The sequence below is a fragment of the Aythya ferina genome (assembly GCF_964211825.1).
Source record: "Aythya ferina genome assembly, chromosome: 2".
In the NCBI taxonomy this organism is placed as follows: Eukaryota; Metazoa; Chordata; class Aves; order Anseriformes; family Anatidae; genus Aythya; species Aythya ferina.
The window spans coordinates 50,857,351-50,885,144 of NC_140297.1; the positions used below are offsets into that span (position 1 = coordinate 50,857,351).

The 27,794-nt window shown below is 36.3% G+C and overlaps 1 protein-coding gene across 3 annotated transcripts in view; it reads right to left on the bottom strand.

Annotated features, from left to right (window-relative positions):
* CDKAL1 (CDKAL1 threonylcarbamoyladenosine tRNA methylthiotransferase) overlaps positions 1-27,794 on the bottom strand; it is a 429,529-nt gene that overhangs the window by 212,813 nt on the left and 188,922 nt on the right. For all 3 annotated transcript variants that reach the window (XM_084510786.1, XM_084510787.1, XM_084510788.1), the window contains one exon: positions 24,055-24,158. In XM_084510786.1, the coding sequence (XP_084366912.1) occupies positions 24,055-24,158 (104 nt within the window). The remainder of the gene's footprint in view (positions 1-24,054; positions 24,159-27,794) is intronic.

A 27,794-nucleotide genomic window follows, 5' to 3' on the forward strand; every position in this document is an offset into this window, starting at 1 on the left:
GGGTAATTTTACAGAGGCAAGTTAGAAGGAGATGCAGCCTGCCTACTACAGACATGGTAGAGTAGCCTATATGCTGTGTGCTGCCTTCAGTCTGGGGTGCATGGTGGGATGCTGCAGTAGATAGGTTGAAAGAAATCACTCCTGTAATGTTTTGAGTAATTTTTTTTCTAGATATACCATCTGAATCTGTCTCCTTACTACACCAAAGAATGGTAAAATGTTTTTCCTAGTACAAAAGGCAGAAAAATCTATTCTACTTGCAGAAAATAGAAAGCAGTGAAGGAAGAATAAAAGATAAGCTTGTTATATCTTTCTGGTAGTTGAGTGCCCTTGACATTTACAGAGTTTAGCAGAAAATGTATTTCTTTCCAGTAATTAACTAAAGAAGTCCAGAAGTACACGTGTTTCCTTCATAGCTTAACCAGAAACATTACTGAACACCCAGAGGTTCTGAGCAAATTTTGTTTTTCCAGGTACAATGAGAGCCTAAGCTGCTCTGCTGATACTGCACAGCAAACTTTCCTGAACTCTCCACTAGCCCTTTCTCTTTCACATCCTGCAGCCAGAAGCTCTATTTATTAAGGTTGGTGATAATCAAATGTGTTATATACAGAATTCCCTCCCTGCCACCAGTGTTTAAATAGTGTTGCTCAGAACAGCTAACAAAAAATCGCACCATTACATAACATTAACTTGTATGAATAATCCCTCCCACACAAATTTTGGTCTGAATACATGCAGAAAGGTGTTATTTATAGGAAGCACTGTTTGAAGAGTATTACATTATACTTGCACTATATAGATCCCTGATAAATAAATGCCACAAGTATCATATTTCTTCCAGGGAGACTCTGCAGGCTAAAAACCACAGTTTTACCTAAGTGCTATTGCTAATTTCAGTTCTTGGTTGGAAAGTATGTCAGCTTATTGCTCACCCCCCTCCCCCCAAATGAAAAGGCCTGTACTGCAACAAGTAGGATTCCTACTGTGCAACCAAAAAGGGTTTTGAAAAAAACGAAGGCTGGAAAAACTGGATTTTCCTGATCTGCAGAGATTAAAAATCATGTATGCTTTGCCCACATACAGGAAATTTTGAAGCTACTGAGCTAACTGAAATTTAAGCCCTCAAAAAAGACCACTACCTTTGAATGTACAAATCAAACTCCATATAAGCCTGTAAAATAACTGAAAGAAAACAAACACCACCACCCCCAATGTAAAAATAATTAAAAAAAAAATAATAGTAACAGCAGTAGTATTAGTATCAATCTACCTATCCTCTTCTCCCCATGGAAAAAACAAAAAACATTCAGAAAGCTTGAGTGCTGGAACTCCAAGATACTCCTGTCTTGATACAAGAACCATGCATGGCTATGTGATCTGAGAAACTTGCTTTCTACCCATAGCTGCTGATGAATCTCTTTGACTGATAGTTACCCAGAAAAACACAAGTGCGGGCACACACTCAGAGAAGTGACGCCATAGGAAAAGATGACTTCGTGGTGCAAAACCTGCAGGGCTTAGCGCAGCCTCGCTCAGCTGCTTTCCACATTAGCCCCAAATTGGACATAGACATCATCTTGTCACTGTGCAGAAAAGTTAAAGCCAAATAAAATGGCTTACACCAACAAGACTTCAGACAACCTGATACTTTGGTGTTCTGAGTGATTCGCTAAGGCTTACTGAAACAGCTGAAGAAGCACCAAGAAACGTGTTAAACTTCATGATGCTAACATGAGTCAACTGAACTAATCTGACCCATCTAAAACTCTACAAATATACATGAATTAAAATATATAAGTTGTAACATCAAGTCCTACTGACAGTGTAGTTTTACCAAAAAAGCCAGTAAGCACATAAAGAAAACAATGTAGTTGGATTTTGAAAAAGTTTTTGACAAGATTCCATACAAAAGATCACTAAACAAACTAATCTGTCACAGTGTTGGAAGAAAGGGTTGAAAGCTAGCTAAAGGACAGGAGACTTCATGATTGCTTTCAAAGATAACATCAGGCACCAGTGTTAGAGCCAGTTTTATTCACTATTTTCATCAGTGATATAGCAATGGGAGTGTGCACTGCAATCACCAAGTTTGGTGATGATACCAGTTTCTCTTCAATAGCCACCAAATGCCACACTGACAAGAAAAATCTCCCCAAACTTCATGAACGTGGAAAAAAAAAAAACACACAAGATTATGTAGATAAACGTAAAATACTGTACTTAGTCATGCCAACATGATGCTCAGTTACAAAAAGACCTCAAACACTTGTCACCGACAATTCTCTGAATTCCCAGATAATAGATAATATGGCATAGCAAGCAAAAAAAGCCAACAAAATGGTGGGCATCATCAGGAAGGCCACCAAGAACATGACAGAAGCTATCATTTTGCCACCACAAAGTTGAACTCGCATCTTGACTCCTGTGTGTATTTATGAAATTATGTCTGAAGAAGAACATTCAATTTAAGAACGTGCAGAGAAGGATAACTAAAATGATCAAAGGGATGGTGCAGCTACCCTACAAGGGGAACTGAAAAAAGCCATGGCTATTTAGTTTGGAAAGGTGAAGTCCGAGGGGAAAGTGCACCTGAGGTTTATAAACTCGAGCTGTTAGTTAAGCTGAATGTGAAACAATTGCACATCGCATCCGAGAACAAAGAATCAAAGGCACCAGGTGCAGCTGGCAGAACAGTTTTTTAAAATGATGAAAAAAAAAAAAACAACACAGTTTGTATGGAGGTAATTAACTGCTTGAACTTACTGTTGGAGAAGTCACAGAAACAGCAGGTTCAAAAGGCCTTAGACAAATTTGCAGGCAACTGGTCTATAAAAGGATACTAAAATCATCTGGCAGGGATGTAGTCTCCTGCTTTTCTACCTAGTACAATGGGTTTCAGGTTGCAGAGAGAAAAAAGAGGTAAATAATCACTGAAATAAGCCAAGACTGTGTGCCCTCCATGTGAAGTGTCCATCCTTTACTGCAGTCAAGAGACAGTACCACTAGCTACACTGGTCAGACTCAGCAGAGAATTTTATATTTTCTTAAATGAATTTTATACAGATATACTTATCAAGCTTTCCAAATAGCTTATTTTCCTTCTTCATTACTTATTCCTTTCCTTAAGTAATTCAGCAAATAGTCACATCTGTTTTGTTTTGTTGTTGTTTGTTTGATTGATTACCACATAAGTTAAGCAGTCTGGATTCTGGTAAGCTAAGTGCAGACGAAGCCTTCAAAAAATTCTAGTTAAGAAGAACATCTTGTTCGACCACTGGATGTAGGAAAATCCTGACAAAAAAAATATTCCTCTGCTCCTAGCTAAGCAGTATTACATTGGTGGAGAAGAAAAACTAAAGAAAGGCTGAGTGAGCTGGGGATGTTCAGCCTGGAGAAGAGAAGTCTCCAGGGTGACCTCATTGCAGCTTCTCAATACTTAAAGAGGGGTTTATAAAAAAGATGGAGAGCAACTTTTTGCTCAGTTAGGATAAAGACAGGACAAGGGGGATTGGTTTTAAAACAAAAAAGGGGAGATTTAGATTAGAGGCTAGGAGGAAATTCTTCACTCAGAGGGTGGTGAGGCCCTGTCACAGGCTGCCCAGAGAAGCTGTGGGTGCCCCATCCCTGGAGGTGCTCAAGGCCAGGCTGGATGAGGCTTTGGGCAGCCTGGTCTGGTGGGAGGTGTCCCTGCCCATGGCAGCGGGGTTGGAACTGAATGATTTTCAAGGTCCCTTCCAACCTGAGCCATTCAATAAGTGCTTACTCCAAAGTCTAGGTCTCCAATCACACAGACCTTTTTCAAAGGTGACACAGACACCACAGACTTGACCTTCAAAATTTACAAATATGCCCTGCAGATCTCTGAGGTCTGGTTTACATAACACAACTATAAAACTCCATTTAGAAGAGATACAAAAGTGCACACTAATTTCCTAAAGTAACTCAAGTGGTACCTTATGCAGCACGGTGTTACAGTCTTGGAACAACAGAAGTGGTCTATCATGAGATCCATTTAGGAAATCAGAGAAGAAGCACACTTAACTAAAGATGAAAGAAAACATGCTGGGCAATGGCAGCTACAATCATTTCACTATTTAACATCTTGTTAACTTTCAAATCAATGTCCAGTGGCATGCAAAGCCTCCATATTAAGGAAGCCAATATATAACTTGCTGTCTCTTTTGATCATTTCAGGAAACCATACTGTTATACAATGATATTTTGAAAAGTAACATTTGTCATTGCACAAAAAGATGTAATGGAAAAAAAAATAAAAAGAGCCAAACTTTCAGGCTCGGACTGTCTTTTGGCTGGAGGAGGTTCCATCTTTTCTTTTTTTTTCCCACCACCTTACTTCACCACAACTTGACAGGAAGCAGACCTGGCAGATTTCACTAAAACTTACTTTCTGAGGAAACCACTAAACCATTTCCTTAAAATATGTGTACAGGTTAAACAAAGACATGCTTTCAAATTTCTTCTTCTTCACTGCAACATCAGAATATACTTCATTTAAGAATTGCTTCAAAGGCTCAAGACAACAGATATAAAGCTGACATATTATTTAGGCTGTTCTTCAAGACAGATTCAGACAGATGAGCTAATACCCATTTCACAGTGAATTCCATTGCTAAAGCACATGAGTTTCTGCACAAGCAAGACAGTAACCCGTATAATTGTAACACATTGGATTCCTGGGGTGTTTCAGTGAAAATGTGCTTGTTACTCATATTATACATTTCCTTACCCCTTGAACACAAGGATTGAATTGATTTTTAAGCCTAGCTGGATTAGTATTTTTAGCATAATTCTTCCTAATTATGTTTTGAAAGAGAAAAGCAATATTGGAAGACAAAAGAACACCATGTTCATGCACCAAAACATGATTTCAGCTATAACATCCTAGAATTAAGGGCATTTTCCCTGTCCTTTGCACTTGTGTACACCTCATTTTTAAAGCATCAATTTTTTATTTTTATTTTTTATGAGACTCACCAGCATGACAACTTCAGAGAAACCAGACTCACAGTGAAGTACAAAAATAACATCTCTGCCAAGAAGTCTGCAGTCAAGTGACATACAATGAACTCAGAACTGAAAGTGAATATGAAAAATACTTCCCAGACAATACAAAAAATCTATGTGTACAGAAGCACAGGAGGTTGATAGCTTACTATGCTGTACACAATTTTTCAAAATTCCTTTCAAAATCAAAGGAACAATCCACCTACACCTTCATCACCATCATACATCAATACAGAAGACTGAAAGAGCCATAACAAAATCCATTACTTATTTTTATGAACATAAAGTGCCACATAGTTTTAATAAGAGTCAAGACTTAAAAAAAAAAAAAAAAAAAAAAAAAAAAAAAAAAAAAAACAGTTCAGCGTGGAAATTGAATGAAATGAGTTTCACCTACAAGAGGTTTTGTTGTTGTTGTTTTGTTTTTTTTTTAATGCTACATAAAGTCCAAAAAGTTCAAGGTTCTTGAATGTCCTACATTCATTAGATTCTCTCTCCCCTTTTGATCTGCCAAATCTTAGGTTTCTGAAAAAAAAAATAAAAAAATAAAAAAAATAAAAAAAAAAAATTCCAGAATGCCTAGCTGCATGGCCATAGAGTGTAAACACTTTCCACTTTTGAGTACCTCTGATATTTGACAGTTATACGAGCACTTGAACATCATTTATCATGTTTATTTTTAATAGCTCTCCCTGGGCACAGCTGCCTTGGATGCCAATCTTCTTTTCTTTTGCCTCCCGTAAATATTTGAAATAGCTATTCATTAACAGTTGCACATTTATTCAGCACTGTTGTACTGCTTGTGAACTGGAAATAGCTTTTATTTTTCTCTCCATATCTCTTGGCTGATCTGAAAAAAAAAACAACAACAACCTACAGCTTAGGTTCAGTCTGTCAAGATTTAAATTATGCTCCAGCTGAGACCTAATCAAGGGTATCTGACCTGGTTTACAAATAAGCTAGGTACATGAGTGTTAACTACTCTCCCCCCTCCCCATTTTTCCAAACATTTTTCTTCCTTGGGGCACTGGGCCCACAAATGAAAGCAAACCATGAACAGGATCTAGGGCAACATGCTCAAGGTGTCCCTGCCTGAGCAATGGGGTTGGACCACAGGACCTCCAGTGGTCCCTTCCAACCTCAACCCTTCTGAAATTTGGTGAACTGCTCACAAATACAATTACCCTAACTTAAAGCAGACACAACTGGTCTTCACAGGTAAACCAAGCATCTTTCCTAAGGATTTGGATCCCTCACTGACACCTCTTACACCTACCTTAGATGCAATGTTTCAATTTCAAATTGCAGTACCTTTAACACAATGTACATGACATTAAAGACATAAATGTAATAAGCTATCAAGACACCCTGATGTGTACATCATGAGTCCCATGTATCTGTGCAGGTCATAGCTCTTATTTTCATGAGCCATTAAAGCAGACCAAATTTATCTGTGAGATTTGACGTGATTACTACTAATCTGTTTCCAGACACAACCAAGCTTAGTATAAAAAACATCTCTATTTAAAGTCAGAACTAAGCAAGTTGTACAAAACACTTAGAACATTTGTTTTAAAGACTATTTATTTGGGATTTAGAACAAAGAGGCCACAGAGCTCTGTAATGTGCACGTGCAAATTATGCCTACATTAGCACTTCTCTAACACTCATAACAAGATGAAATTTATGAATATCAGACACATGAGAGTGGGTTCCAAGACAAGAAAAAATGCAGCCATTCCTTGTCCAATGTAAAGAGCCAGTAATGGTTTCATACAATATTACTAGTTTCCCTCAGAAGACTGCTAAAAAGCTACCTAGTACCTTTTTTTTCCTCTTAAAAAACATGCTGACTGACCAGTTGGCTTTGCATTAAATGCTATCAGTAATGCCAGAGCAGCATGAAAGCAACGTTTTCTTCTACCCAGCCTCAAACTGTTATTTCATGAGCAATTGCTACCACTATAGCATTATGTCTAACTTGTGTTGACTTCTGTTTTACCACAGCAGCAAATACCTGAGCAAAGGTAAAATAAGAAGGGACAACAGCTAAGCTTGAAAGGGATCAGGTCTGTGGGACCATGCATGCAGACTTATTTTTTCCTAAAATGCATTCAGTATTCTTTCAGCATTTTCTCACTGTCACAACTGGGCTTGTCACCGCACAGAGTTTAGCTCTCACTATGACTTCAGTGAAGATGGCATGAAAGATTAGACAATTTCTTTTTATAACTTACAGATTGTTTACACTTGACATTTGCTGTGAGTTGTTTGATGTTGAAGTGCCTGCTTCTGTAAATTACAGCTTTTTCACTTAATCACCTAGCACTTTAAAGCACTTTGGGAGAAAGTTAACTCAGACCTGATCAGATGAGCTCTTAGTTTCCTATTAAAAGAACTTTAAAAATTTCCATTTTATGGTAGCATTAGATATGGAGATGGCATGTACTTGACTCACAAGGATACTGCACAACGTAACAGGATTACCCGCACTGCAAAAAACAACAATAACAACAACAACAAAAAAAAACAACAATCTATGCACAGCATGTAAGCCTTCATTACAAAAACTGTCAGAGAACAACATTAAAAAGCTAATGCACAATTTATCTAAACTGAAACAGGGGAAAATCAGATATTTGCTGAAATACAACTTCAGAATAATCATTATGACAAAGACCACAAGTTATTTCAGCCCACTGTCCTCTCTCCAAAGCCTGTCTACAGTGGATGCTTAAAGAAGTGTAAATTAATGCTTCATGAATGATTAATGAAGTATAAACATAGGCACCATAAAGTATTTGCTGAGTATTCAGCAAATTCCAACACTCTTCAAGGAGTCTTGATCGTATTTAAAGAAAATGGATTCTTTTTCCATGTATCTGTCCTATCTCTTCCAAATGTGTAAACTTTCACCATGTCCCATGCTGGGGAGTTTCTCAGGTTTAACCATATTATAAGATTAAGTTTTATTTTCTTCTGAACATCATATTTATTTATAGAAATTATTTATATCATATTTATTTAAAGAAATAAAACTCTTCCACATTTAATGCTTTGAATCTCTGTATGGGATAAGGTATCTAACATTACTCTTCATTTTAAGAAGTAAAAGTCACCATGCAATGGAAGGGGTAGTGAGATATGAGTAATTTTGTCCACAACGAGAAATACAAGTAATGTACAAACTTGATGATGAGAGATTCTAGTTCTGCTAAAACTCATTCTCCAATAAATTAGTGATCTCCTTCACATTCCTGCAGCAAAGAAAGGAAAGTTAGCAGAAAGTTACCATCAAGAGTCGTCTTTTGAACAGAATGTTTCACTGGCATAGAATGACTGATATCTAAGGCTAAACTAACTATCCAAGAAAAGACTACTTAGCAGTAGATAAAAAATAAACCATTATTGTATTCTGATAAATTACCTTTGGACATAATAATGATGACCTATACTGTGCTTGGTATGTGACTGGTGCAACACAGTGTGTCTCATTTGTTAACAATATGGATTCTGGTCACCGTATCTGTTTTATGGAAGTAATTGCTTGTCTCATTTTCACAGGAGCAATGGAAAGTGCTAAGTAGTTGCATGCTGCCTAATAGGCAAGGTTGGATGTGATAATAGCATTATAAAGTTTCAAAAGTATTTATGGCCAAGGTTTTACAAAATCAGCAGTAAATACAGGAGAAAAAAAAAAAAAAAAAAAAAAAAAAAAAAAAAAAAACAAGAATTGCCAACAAATTGTCAACAAATAAGTACAAGTTTCAATACCTGAACAAATATTTACAAGTAGCTAGTGGAAAAACTCCAATACCCCTATGGCTAAGAAACAACATAAAATCAAACAGTAATTTTCACACAAAATTAAAGATACTTTTTTTTTTTTTTTTTCCTGAAAGCGAGATTAATTAGAAGGTACACTGTACCTTAATTTGAATTGTTTTTAAATTCAACACTAAATACACACAAGGCCAGTTTAATCTGTCCCATAAAGACTTCAACTACTGGCTGTGGCATTACTAAATCTCATGTTTTACAGTCCATTTCAAATAATGCAAACTCAGCAAAAAGATATTTATAAATAAAATTAACAAAAAAGGAATGAATGTTATCCAGCTTTCCTCTCCTACTGTTCCACTGAATAAGTATAGAAAAATATAACATACACTACTTTGGTATAAAATAAACAACAACAACAAAAATTAAAGCAAACATCAGATGGGATAGCTTTTACTGAGGAAGCTCTAAGCCAGCCAAGCATTTTACTAAAAAGCATGAAGAATCTTCATCTGCTTCACTGCCAAATTTACATAGCATCAAGCTTTTTCTTCCTTTTCTCAGCAGGTCTACTGATCAGTGAGTATTTTCAAGGCATTGCAATTCATAGCAAAAGTCAAAGTGACACAAAACTGGCTGCCAACACTTTAAAGAAATAAAACTCTTCCATGTATAAGCTAAGTGCAAGCTCAAAGTGAAAAACTTCTAGAGAAATACTCACACTGACAATAGGGAGAGTTCAAATAAAACCATGGTACCTACCTACCAATTTGCCTTTATGCGATTTTTAACAACACCAACCTTGGTGGGTGCTGTTTGTTCTAAAAAGACATGGCTATTGATAGTAGCATATACCTTTAAGAATTTACATTCAAAAAAACAATATTTATTGACATGATTCAAAAGTAACTTCAAAGTACTATTTATAGTTGTAAAATTACTAACAGATTTAAATAGCAAGAAGACAACCACAATGCATGTTTCTACCTTGGCCAAAATAAACTGGTGACTATTTTCTTGTTACTGTATACATGGAGTATATTAGTCTTCCTTTGCAGATAATTTGGAGAAGATGCCTTTGTCTTTCCATTTTTTTTTTCAGAAAGACACAAGTAAACTTGCATTTGAACTTCAATTTTGTTTCCAGTATTCTGCTACCACAGCTTCTCATAAGAAGCGTGGCCAGCATGGCAAAGGGTCTGATTCTCCTCTTCCTCTGCTCTTGTGAGACCCCAGGACCTTCAGCTCTGGGGCCCCCAGCACAAGAAGGACATGGACCGATGAAAGCAAGTCCAGAGAGCAAACCCAGAAAGCAGTGAGAGCAAACCCAGTTGGGGTTGTTCAGCCTGGAGAAGAGAAGGCTCTGGGAAGATCTTATAGCAGCCTTCCAGTGCCTAAGGGGGCCTACAGGAAAGCTGAGGAGGGACTGGGACTCCTTGTCCCTGTGATAGGGTGATAGGGGTAGGGTGATAGGACAAGGAGTAATGGTTTTAAACTAAAAAAAGGGAGATTTAGTTTAGGTATAGGACCATCCCAGCACTCCATCTTTAGCAGGTATTTCAAGATTGCAGTAAGAATCACGTCGATTTTCAACAGAGCCACACACCCAGCAGTTAGCAATAATGAATTGCTATCGTGGTATCACTAACTCTAATATTTGCAATATCAAAAAAACACCCCAATTATTAAATCAGAGGTGAGCTCTGTTTCCCTCTCCTTGGTGAGCATCCCTTCTTTTGCTCAAGTGCCAGAGGACACTAACATTGCAGTGCACATGGGCTCCCTGAAATCGGTGGATTCTCAAGGTGTGTTGTGCTGGGACAGGTATCTGATGCCTTTGGAAAATAAGAGAAGGAAGCCCAGCTAGTGCAACATTAGGGGAAGCCTTGTAGAGACAGTTCACCTAAACTAGGTAAGTCTGCATAGAAAACAGCAGCTCAGCGATGGGAGAGGAGTTTGGGCAAACCGCCATATCTAGGTTTCCTGACATCCCTCCAAATCCCTTTGATTTACTAGCATTGGGACATTGCAGAATTGTGGTATTTCTGTAATGTCAGTATCTTAAAAGCTTCAAATTGTATCATTTATTGCTGTCACACTTTGAAATTTCTGAATATATATGACTAAAAAAAAGCTCAAGTCTCCTTCCAGCTTTCTGTTCTCTTACAATATAACAAAACTATATTCTGAAAAACTGAATTTTCACTGAAACTAGAATGACAGATGCTGCCATCTCTAATGACAAAGGTATATGCAAGATTATAAAAATTTCAAGAGAATACATAGACAAATCTGTACCCCATTCCAGAATGCAAGATCTGATCACTCTTATCCAGTTTCACTTACACTTTTCAAGCAGCATAAACCAGCTCTGCCGAGCCGGTCTTCCTGTCTCCTCAGTTGCTTATAGTAGCTTATTTCCTACCTTAAATATACACTAGTCTGTTTATTTTTTCCATTGGGATAATCCAAGTGTTTACATGGTCCCTAAGTAAGCCAGACTGGAGAGCTAAGCCAACTTAAAATGGAGGCATGGACTGGTTTGTTATTGGTTTGTTTAAATTACAGCTGAAACTATAGTGTAAGGATAAAAATGAGGCAATATTTTTAATTGTATATATCTCTGCCTTGGCTCTTTTATACTAAACCTTTATTAAAAAAAAAAAAAAAAAAAAAGCATCTTTTTCCACAAAAAAAATATAAATCTGAAATGATTTCTTGTCATTATAAGAGTTAAGCAGCATAAATGCAAACATTTGCATAAGGTTAAAAAAAAATAAAAATGAGAAGTCTGAGTTATAGAGCAAATGTGACCACTTAAAAAAAATAAAGAAAGAAATACAACCTTTGCTAAACAGACTTCTCTGGTTCTTTAAACTGCCAAAGCTAAGAGATTAGAGGAGTTCTCTTGTCTCTATGAGTCTTAGTCGAGCATGCAAAATAAGCATTCGCATACATTTTATATTTTTTTTCCCAACACTGTAGGCTACCACAGCCCGTGCACACTTAGAGAGACTATTGAAAAAGCAGCATTTCTAGGCAGGTTCAGAGACAAAAAAGGTAATCTGGTCATGCTACAAGAAATGCTGGCAACAGTGTCAATACATCTGGCAAGCTCTCCTCTGAACAATGCCTTTGACAACAATTTACAGATAAGAGAGCACCCTAAACTAACAAACAGTCTGGATTTTCAGAAAATATGCATTTTATTCCATATCACAGTATTAATGGGATTTATATTTTGGAACAGACAACCATGAAATGAACAACATTTCAGGGCAGCTAAGGAATCCATTTAAAGCCATTCAGACTTCTATAATAATCCCCATAGAGAAGAAATTGCTACTTTAAGAAACACAGCCTAGCATGCACAGACTGACTCCTGATGAAAAATCTTTAAGGGAACATGAATTTTGTGACTTTTAAGGGCATAGCTCCTCCCAGAATGAACAACCACTCCTTGTACTACATTATCTTTCCTAATCTTTCCTAAACAACAACCTTTCCTCTATCACCCCACACAAGACCTTAGTCTCAGCAGTAAATACTGTGAACAACTGATTATTATCTTGAATGTGATTACATTATATTATTCTACTGTATTTCTCCTCTGTTGTTTATATTATAACATTATAAGCTCTTTGGGGCCACCTCCAGCTTTTTTAAATTATTATTATTTTTTTCTTTTAAAGGTACACAGCACTTAGGCATTTTAATTATGCAAACAGTAAACAGTGCCTAAGTGTTTTTCCTTGCAAGGGAAGGGCCTCTAGTTAGAGTTTTGCACGTTACACTGCATACTTGAAAAATCTATTCTGATTCATGTTCTAAATGTGGTATGGGTAAGATTTTTTGGCAAATTAACTAACTGTTACAGCACATTTGTTATATGAGGCTGCTACATGGATGATTAAACAGATTGTCTGGACTAAAACCTTTATCAAGGCCAGAGGAAGACATTAACACATGGAGCAAAAGTGAAAAGAGGTTCCCCTTCCTCATTTCTGATGCCTGGTATCACAGCAGACCTGGCAATAAGGAGAAAAAAAAAAAAAAAAAAAAAGTATGAAATCAGCCTAAAGTGTGGAGCATGCCTACAAAATCTAACAGCCAAAATCTCTTGAATCTCTATTTAAAAAAAAAAAATCTGAACTAAGTGCTATATAGCATATTTTATATATATATATAGCATATTTTACAGCATATTTTATGTAGTATAGTGTATAGAGTATACATACACACTACACAAAATAATATATTTTTTATATTTATTTAAAAGTGACCCAGAAGCAAAAGAATGATCATACTAGTCCTCCTGAACTTGTCAATAAAAGTTTTCTCATTTCTAAAAACTTGTATAAAATAACATCTACGTAATTCTTCCAAATAGTTAAATGATTATAAATAGGAGTATCAATTAAAGTTTGACGTAGTTATAAGCAAATGGAAGCAATATTGTATTAGTGAAAGTTCTTGGTAACTATAAATTTAGAAGATGATATCATCTCCACAATCTATATCCATAATGAAATATTAACATTTTTAACAAACTAAATTTGAGTCTTGTGCTGATTCTTGGCATGCCTCAAAAACAGTGGTATGTTGTGAATCCCAGAGAAGTCCTTGTTGGCTACAGAGCACACAATCAGCACGTTTGTGATGGCAGCATCAGACATACCACAAGTGCACTGCAGAGTCATCAGTCTTTGGAAAGCATCAAATCTATTCTGCATGAGTCGATCACCTACACAGCATGTGCAACGTGTTTGAGGCTTTCTAAAAGCAGTGGACTGACTACATACGTATTACACTACAAATGCATGAGACCTGGGACACCATGGACAGAAACATTATAGTACTATTGAGCAGACCTGCAATATAGTCTGAAAGACATTAATTGTAGAGGTACTTATTTTCTTCCTGGAAGTGATTCATAAACAGTTCTGTAAAAACATGACAAACAAAAAGCAGTATGAGTGTATCCCAAGATAATTATCAGCTTGAACAGCAGAAAGTGAAGAACCAGCGAAGAGCTACAAAAGTGTATTCTACAAAGTGATAAAAAAATAGAAAATGAAAAAAGAAAACATGAATTAATTTTACATACAATTCAAAATCAGCAAGAGTGAATAAAAATAGAACAAAGCTAATATGTAGTTCGGGTTTTTCCAGATTTAAATCCATATAATTTCAAGTCTTCCACTGAAGCATTAAAAGTACCATAACTCTAATTTAAATAAAGGTCACATTATCTCCAAAGTACCGAGAATAATTTCAAAGAGAATGTTTTTATGTTAACACCGTTGCCATTAATTTCAGATCATCTTCCCCCAGGAAAAATAAAACTGCAGTTCAGCCGGCAGCTAAATAAATGTTCAGTGCTTTCAGTGCATTTCTCCTTGCATGGTATTTGCCTGTTAAGCAGAACATGCACCGTTACATCAATGCCTGGACATTTGAAGGGCAACATGGAATGTATGAAGTAACTGGAAGCTTCTCCTGACAGCTCAGCCAGCGGACTGCAGGTCCATCTTGGGCAGTAAATTTCATAATGGACTGATCTGGGAAATTTCCATAATGGGTGTGAACTTCTGTGTCTCAGCTCTGCTGATGCAAACATTTGCTTGGTTGCACCATAAAGCATATCACTAAACTGATCTGTGCAACACTGAAAGACATTCTGTTGTCAAAAATCAAAAAGCATAAAATCTTAGGGATGAAGAGGGCTGGAGTCATTTCATGAGAGCTCCTAGCACACTACTGAAGATTTGTTTCTAAAAATCTTTACCTGTAATTCGCTATATAAATAACATCAAAAAAGGGTTTGACTTGTGAGAATGACAAACTAATAAATTTATTTTTCTTTAGCTTAATATTCCATTCTTGCTGGTGTGCTGTTACGTACCAAAGAGCATACTGCTTTCATTCCAATCTAATCTTCATCTTTAGGGCATGATCATCTTTACCTACACCTCAATACAGTGGCAGTTCTCTTCACCCAGAACTTAGTTACCAAACATAACCCCATTCTAAAGCCACATTAAATGATGTTTGATAGCATTGTGCATGAGCTCATATGATAGTCTGAAGGAAAGCTGAATTCAGTCAAAGAACAGCAGTACAGTGGAATGGCTACATGGCTTTTAGATTAAAGTCACCTCACATCTGGGCATCTCAGAGCGAGACTTCAACTCTAACTGCAAAATACCAACCAAAAACATGCAGAATAGTAATATTTTCTTATATGCAATTATTTTTAATAAAATAGATATGTTATATACACTATTATATAGATTATTATATACAATGACATATTATTATATATGTCAAACATATTTAAACAATAATCAAATGGCATTAGTGAAATTAATGGAGGAAATCACCCCTTGACTAAAGCTAGGTGCTCCTGCATATATCTCAATGGAAACTCAGTCCTTGTATAGCAAACACAAATGTATATAGCGTCATCTTTCAGGACTAATGAGCAAATACAAAAGAAAGACTTTTTTAAGATGTGTAAATGAAAAATGTTACTGTTAAAATAATGTCTTAAATTGGGATAAGCTCACTGCTGTTTTTGAGCATTTTTTTTGTGTTCAAAACACACAAAATTTTGTGCATTTTTGAGGAGGGGACAGGAGGAGAAAGAACTTCAGTCAGACCAGAAGAAACCGTTCAGCTCAATTATCCAATACAACAGATATGAGTTTCTGTCTTGAATCAGTTGCATAAGATTCCTATAAATAGGCAGCAAGATGATTGTTTTCCCACATGTAAAATGAATTGCCTCATGTATTCCAATGCATAATTTCAGAATGCAGCAAATTAAACAACCTAGAAACCAATAATCTAATGTAACAGACACTGCACTTATTGAATACGACTGAAAATAACCCAAAGGAACCTTTTCTGCGGACACAGTGAAGATGACAGAAACAACCGTAGCATTTCAGCAAAGATGACCATATAAAAGAAACAAACACAAAAACATAATTGGGAATTTCTTTTTGAGTCAAGTGGAAAGCTCACTAACCTTGTAATTTTGTTTCTCAAATGAAGCTTGAAAATAACTGCAGTATTTTAATATGCTACTGAAAAGACATCTTTTTATTCTCTTAAAAATCTGTATATTACAGGATGTTGCCAATGTGTGTTTAAATTTCTGTAACACAGCAGTTTGTACTTACCTAAAGTCACTGCTTCTAATCATTACTGATGGAATGCCTATTTCTTTCAGCATCATTAGAAAAGATTACATGCAGCCATGAAAAACTAATTCATTATGTTATCCCATGCAACTCTAAGAAGTGACACACTGGTACCAAAATATTTACCTTGGCCTACGTATTCTGTGCATTAGCAAAGTCAGCAGGCAGAACTTAAACATTCATAAAACACAAAAGACAATATAGAAAAAATTTTAATAAACTTAACAACAACAACAACAAAAACTAGCTCTTTGGCCAAAGCCAAAAAGCACAGAAGAACAAAGAAAAGCTGTTTATCAAAGTGTCTCGAATACAGCAACCCAAGATCCCTGGAATGCAACTACAAATTAGACTTCAGGAACAATATTAGAAGGCCTTCTCTGCTCAGAAGTCAGTAAAAAGGCTGACAGAAGAGGTTTATCTTAGAAAAACACTGCAACCATCTTCATCCCCCATCCCCTAACACCCCATACAACCTCTCTCCCCCACCCCCAAAAAAAATTAAAAAAAATGAAACCAACCAACAAGCAAACAAAACATGACACTATGCCTAGCAAAGCTGTGTATATACCAGATTTTTGAGAGGAGAGTTTTCCAATCAAATAAACACGATTGGAAAGGAAATGAGAAATTAGATAGGGTTGGGGTTTGTTCATATGTTTTTACGTGGAAAGAGCATTATTAAGAAAAGATTTTCATATGTAATTTTGCTTTCTTATACATCTTATATTCTACGTATCAGAACATTCCAATTCATTAAATTGGAAAGCACAGAGGCAAAACAAAATCATTTTGAAAAAGACGATTCACGCATTTCATTATACAATGCTACATAGAACTTATTCAGCTCCTTCTACAGTACAAAATTGAATTGTAGAATTCAATATATTCCATTCAGAAATTCAGCATTTTGAGAATGTCTACTCTGATAGAAAAGTATTCCATAAGACAGTTAACAACCAATTACAATGGATGCAGACTTCATACTCTCATAACATCACTCTTGCTGATAAAAGAGAGCAAGTAGAAGCCAATATACGCTATGCCTTCAACATATTATTTTGCATCAACCAACACTGTTGGTTGGTTGTGTTTTTCTTTTTCCCTGCTGAAGTTTTTATGAGGGTAAATGCATAACGTGACTTAAGTATGGGAGAACTGCAGAAACAGCCAACCAGCAATGAATTTTCATGTTTCCTCCTTAGAGTTACCTTACAAGAAAACATTGTTTGGCTTTTGTAGCCCCTTTTGGAGGTGTTTAAAGGGTACTAATGTTTGCTTTTTCACTCTAATGCTTCCTTCAGCGTGGATAAAGAAGCAAAGGAGGAATAAAATATGGTCTGCATGTACAGGTGAAGCCTGCCTTCAGCTTTGCTTCCTTTTTGCTATAAAGGACACAGCATGAAAAAATGCTCTGAGCTTAACTTCCTTAATTTTATATGCAGCTTTTTGCTATGCTACCCTAGGCAATTACTGGTAAACAGTACTAAAAAATTTCCTTTTCTAATGCTGTTTTTGCTAAACAGAAACAGACACTTCCCAAAGCACAGCTTATAGCTTTTGGGGAATAAGTGTAATTTCCGTATTGAAATCAGCAAGCTTCCATCAGGAAAGAAAATTTAAAATCTAATGAAATTTCAAAATGGTGAATTATTTTAAGTGAGGGAAACTGTAATGTTTTAGTGTAAACACCTTCCATGGTAAACCATTCTCATTTTTCACAGTATATAAATAAAAACAAACCCTACTCACAAATGTTGTTTTGTTTCTGAGTTGACCTGTATTTTTAAAGTCTGTGGGTATTCATAGAACCAAACTAAACATTAATTTCTAGTTGATCTAAACACCTAATCCAATCCAAAATTAAACAAAACTCTAAGCATAATTAATTTCTGTACAAAGTATATTTCCCAATCTTTCCAAATGACAACCGAATTTTAAAAAATTCCCCAAACCACGTCCATCTAACTCAACCGATAGATTAGCTATATGTCATTAACATGATATTGTTTAGTTATTCTGGGTATATAACAATCACAGAATCATTAAGGTTAGAAAAGTCCTGCAAGATCATCTGGTCCAACCATCACCCTACCACCACTATCGCCTACTAAACCATGTCCCTAAGCACCATGTCCAACCTTTCCTTGAACACCCCCAGAGACAGTGACTCCACCACCTGCCTGGGAAACCCATTCCAATGCCTGACTTCTCTTTCTGAGAAGAAATTTCTGATTTCTAACCTGAACTTCCCCTGGTAGAACTTGATGCCATTCCCTCTTGTTCTATCACTACCTATCTGCTGAAAGAGGCTTTAAGTATCATTGTATGCTTCATTAATATTTGAATTTCTATGAACAATGGAATATATCAGTTTTTGGGTATAGATGGATAACACTCAGTGCCTTTTTTCATATTCAACTTGATATTAGACATATTCTCAGCCAAGTTTCTTCATCACATGGTTAACATGGAGCAAGAGTTCTTTCTTTTGGGAGTGTTGCAGAAATGGTTGAAAAAAAATTAGTACAAAGAAGTGCTAGAAAATGCTTGACTTCAGCTAATCCTGTTAAGCCACAGAAGACAAGCACCAGTATGAGTACCTATATCACCTATTTGGCGGAACATTGACACTAGAAGGGCAAAAATATTAGTGAGCAAGGAATTCAGACTAGCTCCTCAAGAAAGTTTTGTTGGGGCATGTTTAGAATAAATAGCAAAGGACATGTTTAAACTGCTAAGACCATTTCCTCATTCGTGGGTTTGTGTCCAGCCTCTGAAAAAGCCTTCATCGCACATCAAGGTGAGACCTCAATACACAACACCTACCCTCTCTACAGCGTTGGTTTATTCCCCCATCCCAAAGAAACTAGAGTCTGCAGCCAGGTCTCCATCTGGGTGACCAAGCACCCAGTCCTTCAAAGCACATTCAAAGACCATATCCACCACTCAGAAAGCACAGCCTAAAACATCAAAACTTGGTACCACTTTGACTAATTAACAAGCAACTAAAACCACTGTCAATATTAAATATTTCTCCGTTCAAGAATGGCAGCTGCTCTGAAAACACACACATAGAGAGCTCGGTGGTAGTGCTGCAGAAAGAAAACCAGTTACCGATTAAGAAAGCAGAATGTCCTGACAGCACCTCATCAGAAGTACTAAAACCAGAGATCCTTAGCTAGACTTACATTGATCTGAAAAGCTTTGGAAAATAGTCATGTTATATAAAAAGAAACCTTATCGCTATGTGCAAACATCTGTTTATACTTGTAGAGAGAGAAATATTTAACATTAACCTCCTTCAAACTCTCAACACTTTAAAACCTACAAGATAAGGGATAATTGTGAAAGACTACTCATGAAAGAAAGTTGAGGCTCAGCATCATCCTCTAGGTAGCTCCTTTGCTTTGCAATACTACATTTTGTCCAAATTTTCCTGAGCAGAAGTATTATTCAGAATTCAACACCATGCATGCCAGACAACCATCATGTAAATAATGGAATAAAAATAAATTATATTTTGCCACTGCAATTATTCATCCAGAAGCTATTGTTCCACGTAGCTTGAGGATATGAGCATGCTGTTTCCCAACATAACTTGACTTTCCTTTGAGCTTACTGGTTGCTACCATAAAATAAGTTAGTATTGTAGTAATTATACAGTGTATATTTTAATAGCAGCATATTCCCTGTCATTTTTGACAGACATGCAATGCTAAAGAAAAATAATTTCCTACTGGTACATGCAGGAGATTTTCATTGAATGAAGTAACTTCATAGAATGAAGTAACACCTAATTCATAAAACTATTTATATTTTTAAGTCAGTTTGCTGAGCCAGCTAAAATTGTTGGCAATATAAAGTGCTATCTCTGCCCAGAAATTCTCTCTTATAACTGGTTGCATTTACAAACCATCAGGTAGAAATATCAGTTAAGCATTTTTTATGGTCACTAAAATCCATAAAAGAAAATTCTGAAATCAATTAAAAGTCTTGCAATTTAGCCAAAGTTATCCCAGGACATCATTCCACACAACACTGTTTTAACTTTTGTGTCTCCTTGAGGCACTGTTCACCAATGGCAGCAACTCCTGTCTTCCACTTAATGAACTAAGCAAAAACACATTGTCATACATAGAGTCGTTTTTGGAAGGAAAGAAAGAGCTCTCTCATAACTGCAAATACAATCTCCAGCAAAATACAGCATTGAACATGATATAGTAAATTTTGAAAAAACATACCACTGAACTGATGACACAAAGAAAGTGCTGTACTATCAGCTGTTGAAAAGCTCTTTGCATAAACAACCTTACAGAACACATTTGTTCGCAACGTAAAGGCCACTTTACTACATTTAGCAATATTTTTCTTTTACTAACTGCCCTATAGAAATCTGTTATATAATGTGATTTGACAAGGCTGTCCATGTTAAAAATAAAAAAAAACTTGCCTATTGAAAGTTGAAATTGAGAGACAAAACAGTCAAGGTAGAACAGCTAAAACCTCAATAGTCTACTTTTAGCTTCAGATGGATCAATTCATTAAAAAAGAATTTTTGTAATTATCAAGCCGATGTCAATCATAACTTCTAAAGCACTATGGAGGTCAGACAGAAGATGTAAATCCATACACAGTACGCAAAAAAAACTCAGCCTCAGGATACCTCTTATAAAAAAAGTGTCAGAAATTTAGTTCAGTGCATTATGAAACTAACAGGAACTTGCAACACACTGGGTTTTTGACTTTACTGAATTTAAAATATATAAAAGCCTGAGAAAATTAAAATAAAAAATCTTTGGAAGTCACGCTGGAGACAAGCATCAAAAATAATTACCACCGTAAGGTACCTTGCATCTGCTGTCACACAGATACATAGTCACACAGATACATTGGTGATTGGTAACAGTACGCTGACAAAGTATTATTAGTAGTCCCAGACTAGATCACTGACTACTTGAAATGACTGGCAGACAAGTAGAGCTGCATATGCTATGGCTCAGAAACACTTCCTACATAGAGATATCCAACCCAGAGGCTGCAGCATGGAAATGGCTGGAGAAAAATTGGGAGCATCTGATCACAACACTAAAGCTCCATTTGCAACTGCTGTTAGAAATAGTGACAAGATGGCAATTGGGATCTAGAAACAAAGAATGATTACCTGAGAAAAACATTTTAGAGAGCTGTTTTAGTTCTGAGACTTAAGGACCTGTATCAAAATATCCTTAAATACAGTTCTAAGCATTTTGGGTGTTAACCATAACTTCCCACCTTCGGGCCTTATCAAGTTGCATACTGTAAGACTACATATCTACAAAGCACTGCAGATAACATTATTCTCCCTTTTCTTACATGACTTGATCATGTAGTTGTACAAAATCATCAGATACTGTTTTTTGCTGCTGTTCTTCCAAGACACGTCAATTCTCCCATGAATAATTACAAAGTGGAAAAACTTTTCATCACATAGCTGTACCTCTCCATATTTTTCACTAGAGCTTCACCAGTGCATCTTCTGAGAAAACAGAAAATTGTTGAAGAGAGTGCAGTTCAATAACTCAGCAATGACTTCAATGAATTTGAATTGTTCAAGTTTTCGCTGGATTGATGAAGAGTTTCTGCAGCCCAGCTGCAGCAAGCTGGCAGCAATAAATTACTACGAAAAATACACTGCAAACTAAGTATCTATCTATTTCTTGGCTTTTTATAAACACGTGGAAGCTAGAGGTAAAGCCTCTCATTTTACAACTCGGTACTTGCTTCTTTTCTTATTTCCTCTAACAAAGGTACTAGTGTAAGGCCAAATAAGAATAGAACTCCCTGGAGATGCCTGCTGTGAGAAGTGTCATAGCATTTCTCCATGACATTTCAAAACAACAGTTTAAGGGCAACTTTTTCCATTAGAAATCAAGTTATTTGAGGGAGTCAGTAGTTATAGTAAGGGCCGCAGTACAACAGATACATTGAATTACTTAATTTTCAATCTGAACGTACAATCCTCAAAGTTCAAAATACTTTCCAAAATTTCACATTTATTGTCTGCAAAGACAAACTCACGTGGACTTTAGCGCATGTAAATACAACTATAACAAGACAGACAAGTCTGAAGTTTGTTTTTTTTTTTTTCTTTCCACACAATAATTCTGAATGAAATTAAATGCTAGCCTATATAAGGCCATAATCCTGACTATAATGCCCATATTTTCTCTTTGCTTTCTTTGGCATATTTCCTCGCTGAAATGTTCAGTTTCTTTAGAACATTTAAATGGGTATTTAGTGCTAACAAAATAATACTATTCTTACACTACTACTACTAATAAAAATGTACTGCAGAGATATACCTGGATGAAAGAAAAAGAATGTAGTGTTCCTTTTCTACCTACATATCATGATATTACCAGGAACGATTACTGCTCAATAACCATAACCATCAAATGGCGGCTTTTAACCTGCACAGTGACTACTTAACAATTTAAAAATCACCTGTCTTGTACTACTGAAAACTTTTAACCTTCTGAAATGGATTGCCTGAACTGTTTCTCCACCAAAGTAGGAAATGCATTTATACATCTTGTATTTCAATTACTGAAGATATCATCAAATTGATACAGGTTTAAGAAACTTCTTTTAAAACAAGAATTCTGACACATGGCAGGATTCCTGTCTATCATAACAGACAATCTAATTCATAGCAACAACTGCATTAATCATACAAACCTAAGCAGTAGGAGAAAATGTATGGCAATTATAGATAAGCTTCATGACAGAAAAAGAGTAGTTTGGCTTGTGGAACGGCAAGATTTTAAGAAAAGCAAAAGATATTTACATTGCTAAGTGGGTAATGTAGAACTCAGGATTTGTAAACATGGACTTTGATTAGGAAAAGGACTTCTCTTTTACATACTGCTGATAGGAATAGCCAGAAGTCCATCACAAACTTGAATAAAGTTAACTGTGGGTCCCTAAATAAGGACAGATTTTTGATTGTGCTGAAGCATTGCAGACCAACTTTTTATTAGAACAGTTGTAACAGTGAGCTGTAAGTGAAACCCAATGATTGCAACATTTGCATGTGCCACGAAGTGTGACATCCCATACTGTATTTGTTGTTATAATTTTGATTGAAAAGAATTTGATTCAAAGAAGAAAGGAGAAGCTGTACGTGAATTACCTCAGTGTTTTTTTTAGTAAGTGTATAAAGTATTTTTTTAGTAGGCGCATAAACTTTCAACATGGCACACAAACACAGGAAACAATACCTATGCCTTCACAGAGATTGCATCAGAAATAAACAGAAAATATTTGAAAATGTTCATTTTTGCAAGAAAGGCAAAATTCAGATACAAATAACAAATAACAGTTCAGTAAAACTAACATAACTATGAAACACAAGAGTTTTAGGCAAATATTATCAGAGTCCTGTGCTGCATGAAAAACTGATGTTTGGTTGAATCCATGTAAGATCAGTACAAATATTCTATTGAAGTTGAAAGTAGAAGTCCATCAGTACCTGTTTTATTGGAAGCTGTTAATCTTATCTGTTTCAAATTAATCCTCAAAACTTTGTATTGCTCACAGAAACATCCTAGACCTCCTCAAGGAAACCCATTATGGGTAAAAACAATATATCTTAAAAGTGTTTTCAGAATCCTATGAAAGTTTATGAAATTTACTGTTATTGCTGAGCGAAAAACATTACTGCCTTCCCTTGTAAGAAAATAGCAACAAAGCAAAATGCATAAATCTTACAGAAATTATCTTCATCATGACAAAATGTTTGCGTGGAACTTTATCTATGCAAGCCTAAATTTAAAATGAAATAATCCTTCTGGTAGGACTACATTTTGTAAACAATGGCACCCCAACATAATGACAGCATGGCTTCCTACCACAAATACACCACTAGACACAGCCACAACATACTAGTAACACCAATACTGTAACAGAGCCATATTGTATCACAATCATTACATGTGAAAATAAGACCTGGTACAATTCAAAGGATGACTTTTATTGTAGGAATAAAGCCCCTTACCTTGAAAAGACTGTTTGGCTCTGTCCACTAGTTCTTCAATGGGATAGCTTGCTAGGTCTCCTCTGGCATGCTTAGTTTTGCAGTAAGTACATGCATTGAGACACCTGTTTAGGAGATGAAAATATTCAGTTTCTTCCCAAGAATGCCTTTATGTGCACAACTATCTTTAGAACACCTGAAAGAAAGAGCTTTTATATGTACAACCAAAAAATAATAGTATTCTGTTTTAAAAACAACAAACTAAACTGATTTGAAGAGAGTTTTGATCTCATACTTCCTTAAAATACCTTTCACATTTACAAAGAGGATGAGAAAAATGATCTGTAGAAAACATGTATCCCAGTTCAAAGAGTGGGAATTCACATCTTTTTAGAAAGCTATAATGGGACTAACAGTTGTTCACTCCTAAATCATTACTAAAGACAAATATCCAAACTTTCAGTCCCACTATTACACAAAAATTCTTAGCTGAACAAGGAGGGGAAAATAAAAATTAATAAATCATGAAAACTATGCATATATTTTAACTAGTCTGTATCCTTGAAAACACATTTGAGTTGGATTTTCCTTATTACATTTAGCTTTTACAAGCAAAATAAATAATGTAATAAAGACCAAATCATCAACAGGGACAACAGGTTGGTACAAAAGATCTCGGAGCTTATACAAGTCTCCCATAAGAACCTAGAGGAACAAAGTAAATGCTTTTAATTTACTTGATATGGTAGTAAAGGCAGATTCATTCAAAGTAAGAGCAGGGAAGGATAAAACAAACAAACAAACAAAAACCATATCACTCACTGCAGGTTTTTCTTGGCTTAGCCTTTGGATCCTGGTCATACCATGAATGTAATAAACTTGTTAAGATGAGTTCATTGTACTTTTTTTTTCCCTCTTCTCCCTCTTTACAGCTGACCTGGGCCTACATTTTTAATAGGTTAAATTGTTTCAAACTTTAAAAAACAACAACAACAACAAAAAAAAACCCTCTTGTTCATGGCTATTGGATCTTAAATTCTTACAGCTTCAACATAGTAAAGGATTTGGGTGCTGAAAAAAACTAATGCTGGAACTACAGGAGTATTATCATATAACTTTCAAAAGAGTAATGAAGAGGCTTATATAGAACCAGGTGGTTTCTTAAGGATAAGGCACCAGCTACAAGGCTGTTTACCACTTCGATATACTAACTTGTCTTCTATTAGTGTCTAATAATTCCATGAGTAGGTAATACTGCTTTGCAAACTGTAAAGGTTTTCCTTCCCAAAGATTCCTCTCATACAGTGGTTGTACCTTAAAAAAGAATTCTAAATCTGAACCTTTACAACCTGCTCATTCCCATCCAAAGACAATTTTTACCTGTCAGATCATTTTTTGTTTCTTGCTTTTCTTTTGCAAATCAAGAACCTTTTACTGTGCAGGATTTAAAGCTTGTTTAATAGAATAGCATTTGAAATCAAGAGTATGAGCAGATAATTATTTTATGCTTGATCTGCGTCCCCTATTTAGGGAACAAAAACATCTTCTACTATGTGCTAAAAGAGGGGAGATTTAGATTAGAGGCTAGTAGGAAATTCTTCACTCAGAGGGTGGTGAGGCACTGGCACAGGCTGCCCAGAGAAATGCCCCATCCCTGGAGGTGTTCAAGGCCAGGTTGGATGGGGTTTTGGGCAACCTGGTCTGGTGGAAAGTGTCCCTGTCCATGGCAGGGGGTTGGAACTGGATGATCTTCAAGGTCCCTTCCAACCTGAACCACTCTATGATTCTATTCTATGTCACTGGCCATCTGCAATATGTCACACAGGGCTTTCTTTCCCTTATAGCCCCAGAGGGCACTCATTTCTCCACTTCCCATCCATGATTCTTTCAAACACCTTCAAATTCTTCCAGGCTTGCAAAGACCATCTCCCTGTTCTCCCTCCCCTTCTCTTTTTTTGATGACAACTCTCCATATAACCCAACACTTAATTTCTAAGACAGCTGCCCTCCAGTCATCCCACTGCCACACTCCTTCCTCTCCACATCATCACATCATTCACTTTCTTTCTAAGCCAGCTTTCTTCCCCAAAGCTTTCTTAGCCAGCTTTCTTCCCCAAAAGAAGCATTATGGATTGGTGACGCTGGTGGCCACATCCTCACCATACTGCTACCCTTGCCATCAGCAGCCTGGTGCAGTGATTGGCACTGGCTAACAGCCAGCTTCCACCCGACACTTGCTCACTCCTCCACTCAGGGGCAGAAAACAAGGAAGAATGGCAACCAGAAAGCTTGTGGGTCGAGAAAAAGGTGAGAAGATCACTCACTAATTGCTGTCATGGGGAAAATTAATTTATTGCCAGGTAAATAAAAACTTAATCCCAAACCTTTCCTCTCTCTTTCCCAAGCTTCAATTCACTCCTTCACTCCAGTCCTCAAGACACATCCTGCCCTGAGCAGCCAGGACTAGCACAGGGCAGCCCTGCTAGCACCCGGCCACCCAAACACAGTATGCGGGGCTCCAAAGCGCTGAAAGAAAACGCTGGCATGGGAGAATGCTGCAGGCAAAGCACTATCTATATCTTTACAAGGACACCTTATAAGCAGTCCCATCAAACGCCGTGTTGATCAGTGTTAGCCCACTGATGGAAGATGGGAAGATGTTTGTTACTGCATCCTTACAGCTCAGGCACGCAGCAGGAGCTTGAAAGCCTGTATTCATTACAGCTCCAGCAGGGTAGGCAGAAATCCTCTGCCACTTAAAGAAAAATAATACTGAGTGAATAAAAAAATAAATAGAAACATTTACCTGTTACATATATGCTGACCTACAGGTGTTTTGTTTGTTTGCTTTTGGTATTGATTGTTTTTTTCTTTTTTTTTTTTTCTTTTGGTTTTCAGTTTAATGTTTTCAGTTCTACTTATATTTCAAGGAAATTCAGAATCTGTTTCATAGAGTGGAAGCGTCTGCTCTTTTGCAACAATACATAATGGTTTGGCTTACACCGGTGATATATGCACTAATCTTTGTTGATTTTTTTTTCCAAAGCAAGTAAAATTGCTGGTTATTTTGACAATTTTCTCAGGTCATTAAGAGCAGACTTAATCTGAAACAATCCTGCCCCATGACCCCAGCCATGCTATCCACTTTAGATTTCTGATCAGTGTCCTAGGAATGTCTGAAAAATCCTAGGTCAGACATCACAACATGCATACGTACACTAACCAGACTTTCCTTCACCTTTCTCTAGTGTCTAGAAGAAATTTTATATTCCCCAAAGCTCACCATTTCCCCCACTGGTACCATAAAACACAAGATTACTTAAACACTGTCCCTTCTATCCAAAAAGGAGAATTTTTTCAGCCATCACTAAAGGGATGTACGAAGGCTTTATTTCTTGGGATGAAGTGAATTTTTAAACTCAAATTTAATTTTACATTTTTCTTCCTTAAACTAGGATTCGGGAAGAAAAAAAAAAAAAGATACCAATAACTTTTACTATTTACTTCAATTTACAAACTCTAAATACAGATTTATTAGAAAAGTTTGTGTTTCAATTGAAAAATTACTACCAATTCTTTGCCACCTTTAACTGTAACTGCGTGAAAAGGAAACTTTTATGGACCTTCTTCAAGATGGGTTACTTCATCATAAGCTTGATAACAATCTATAATTTCCGCAGCACTGACATTTAAAATAAACTTCTAACTTTATTCCTTGGTGATAGATATAAATAGCACAGAAAGTGAAATCCTAATATTCC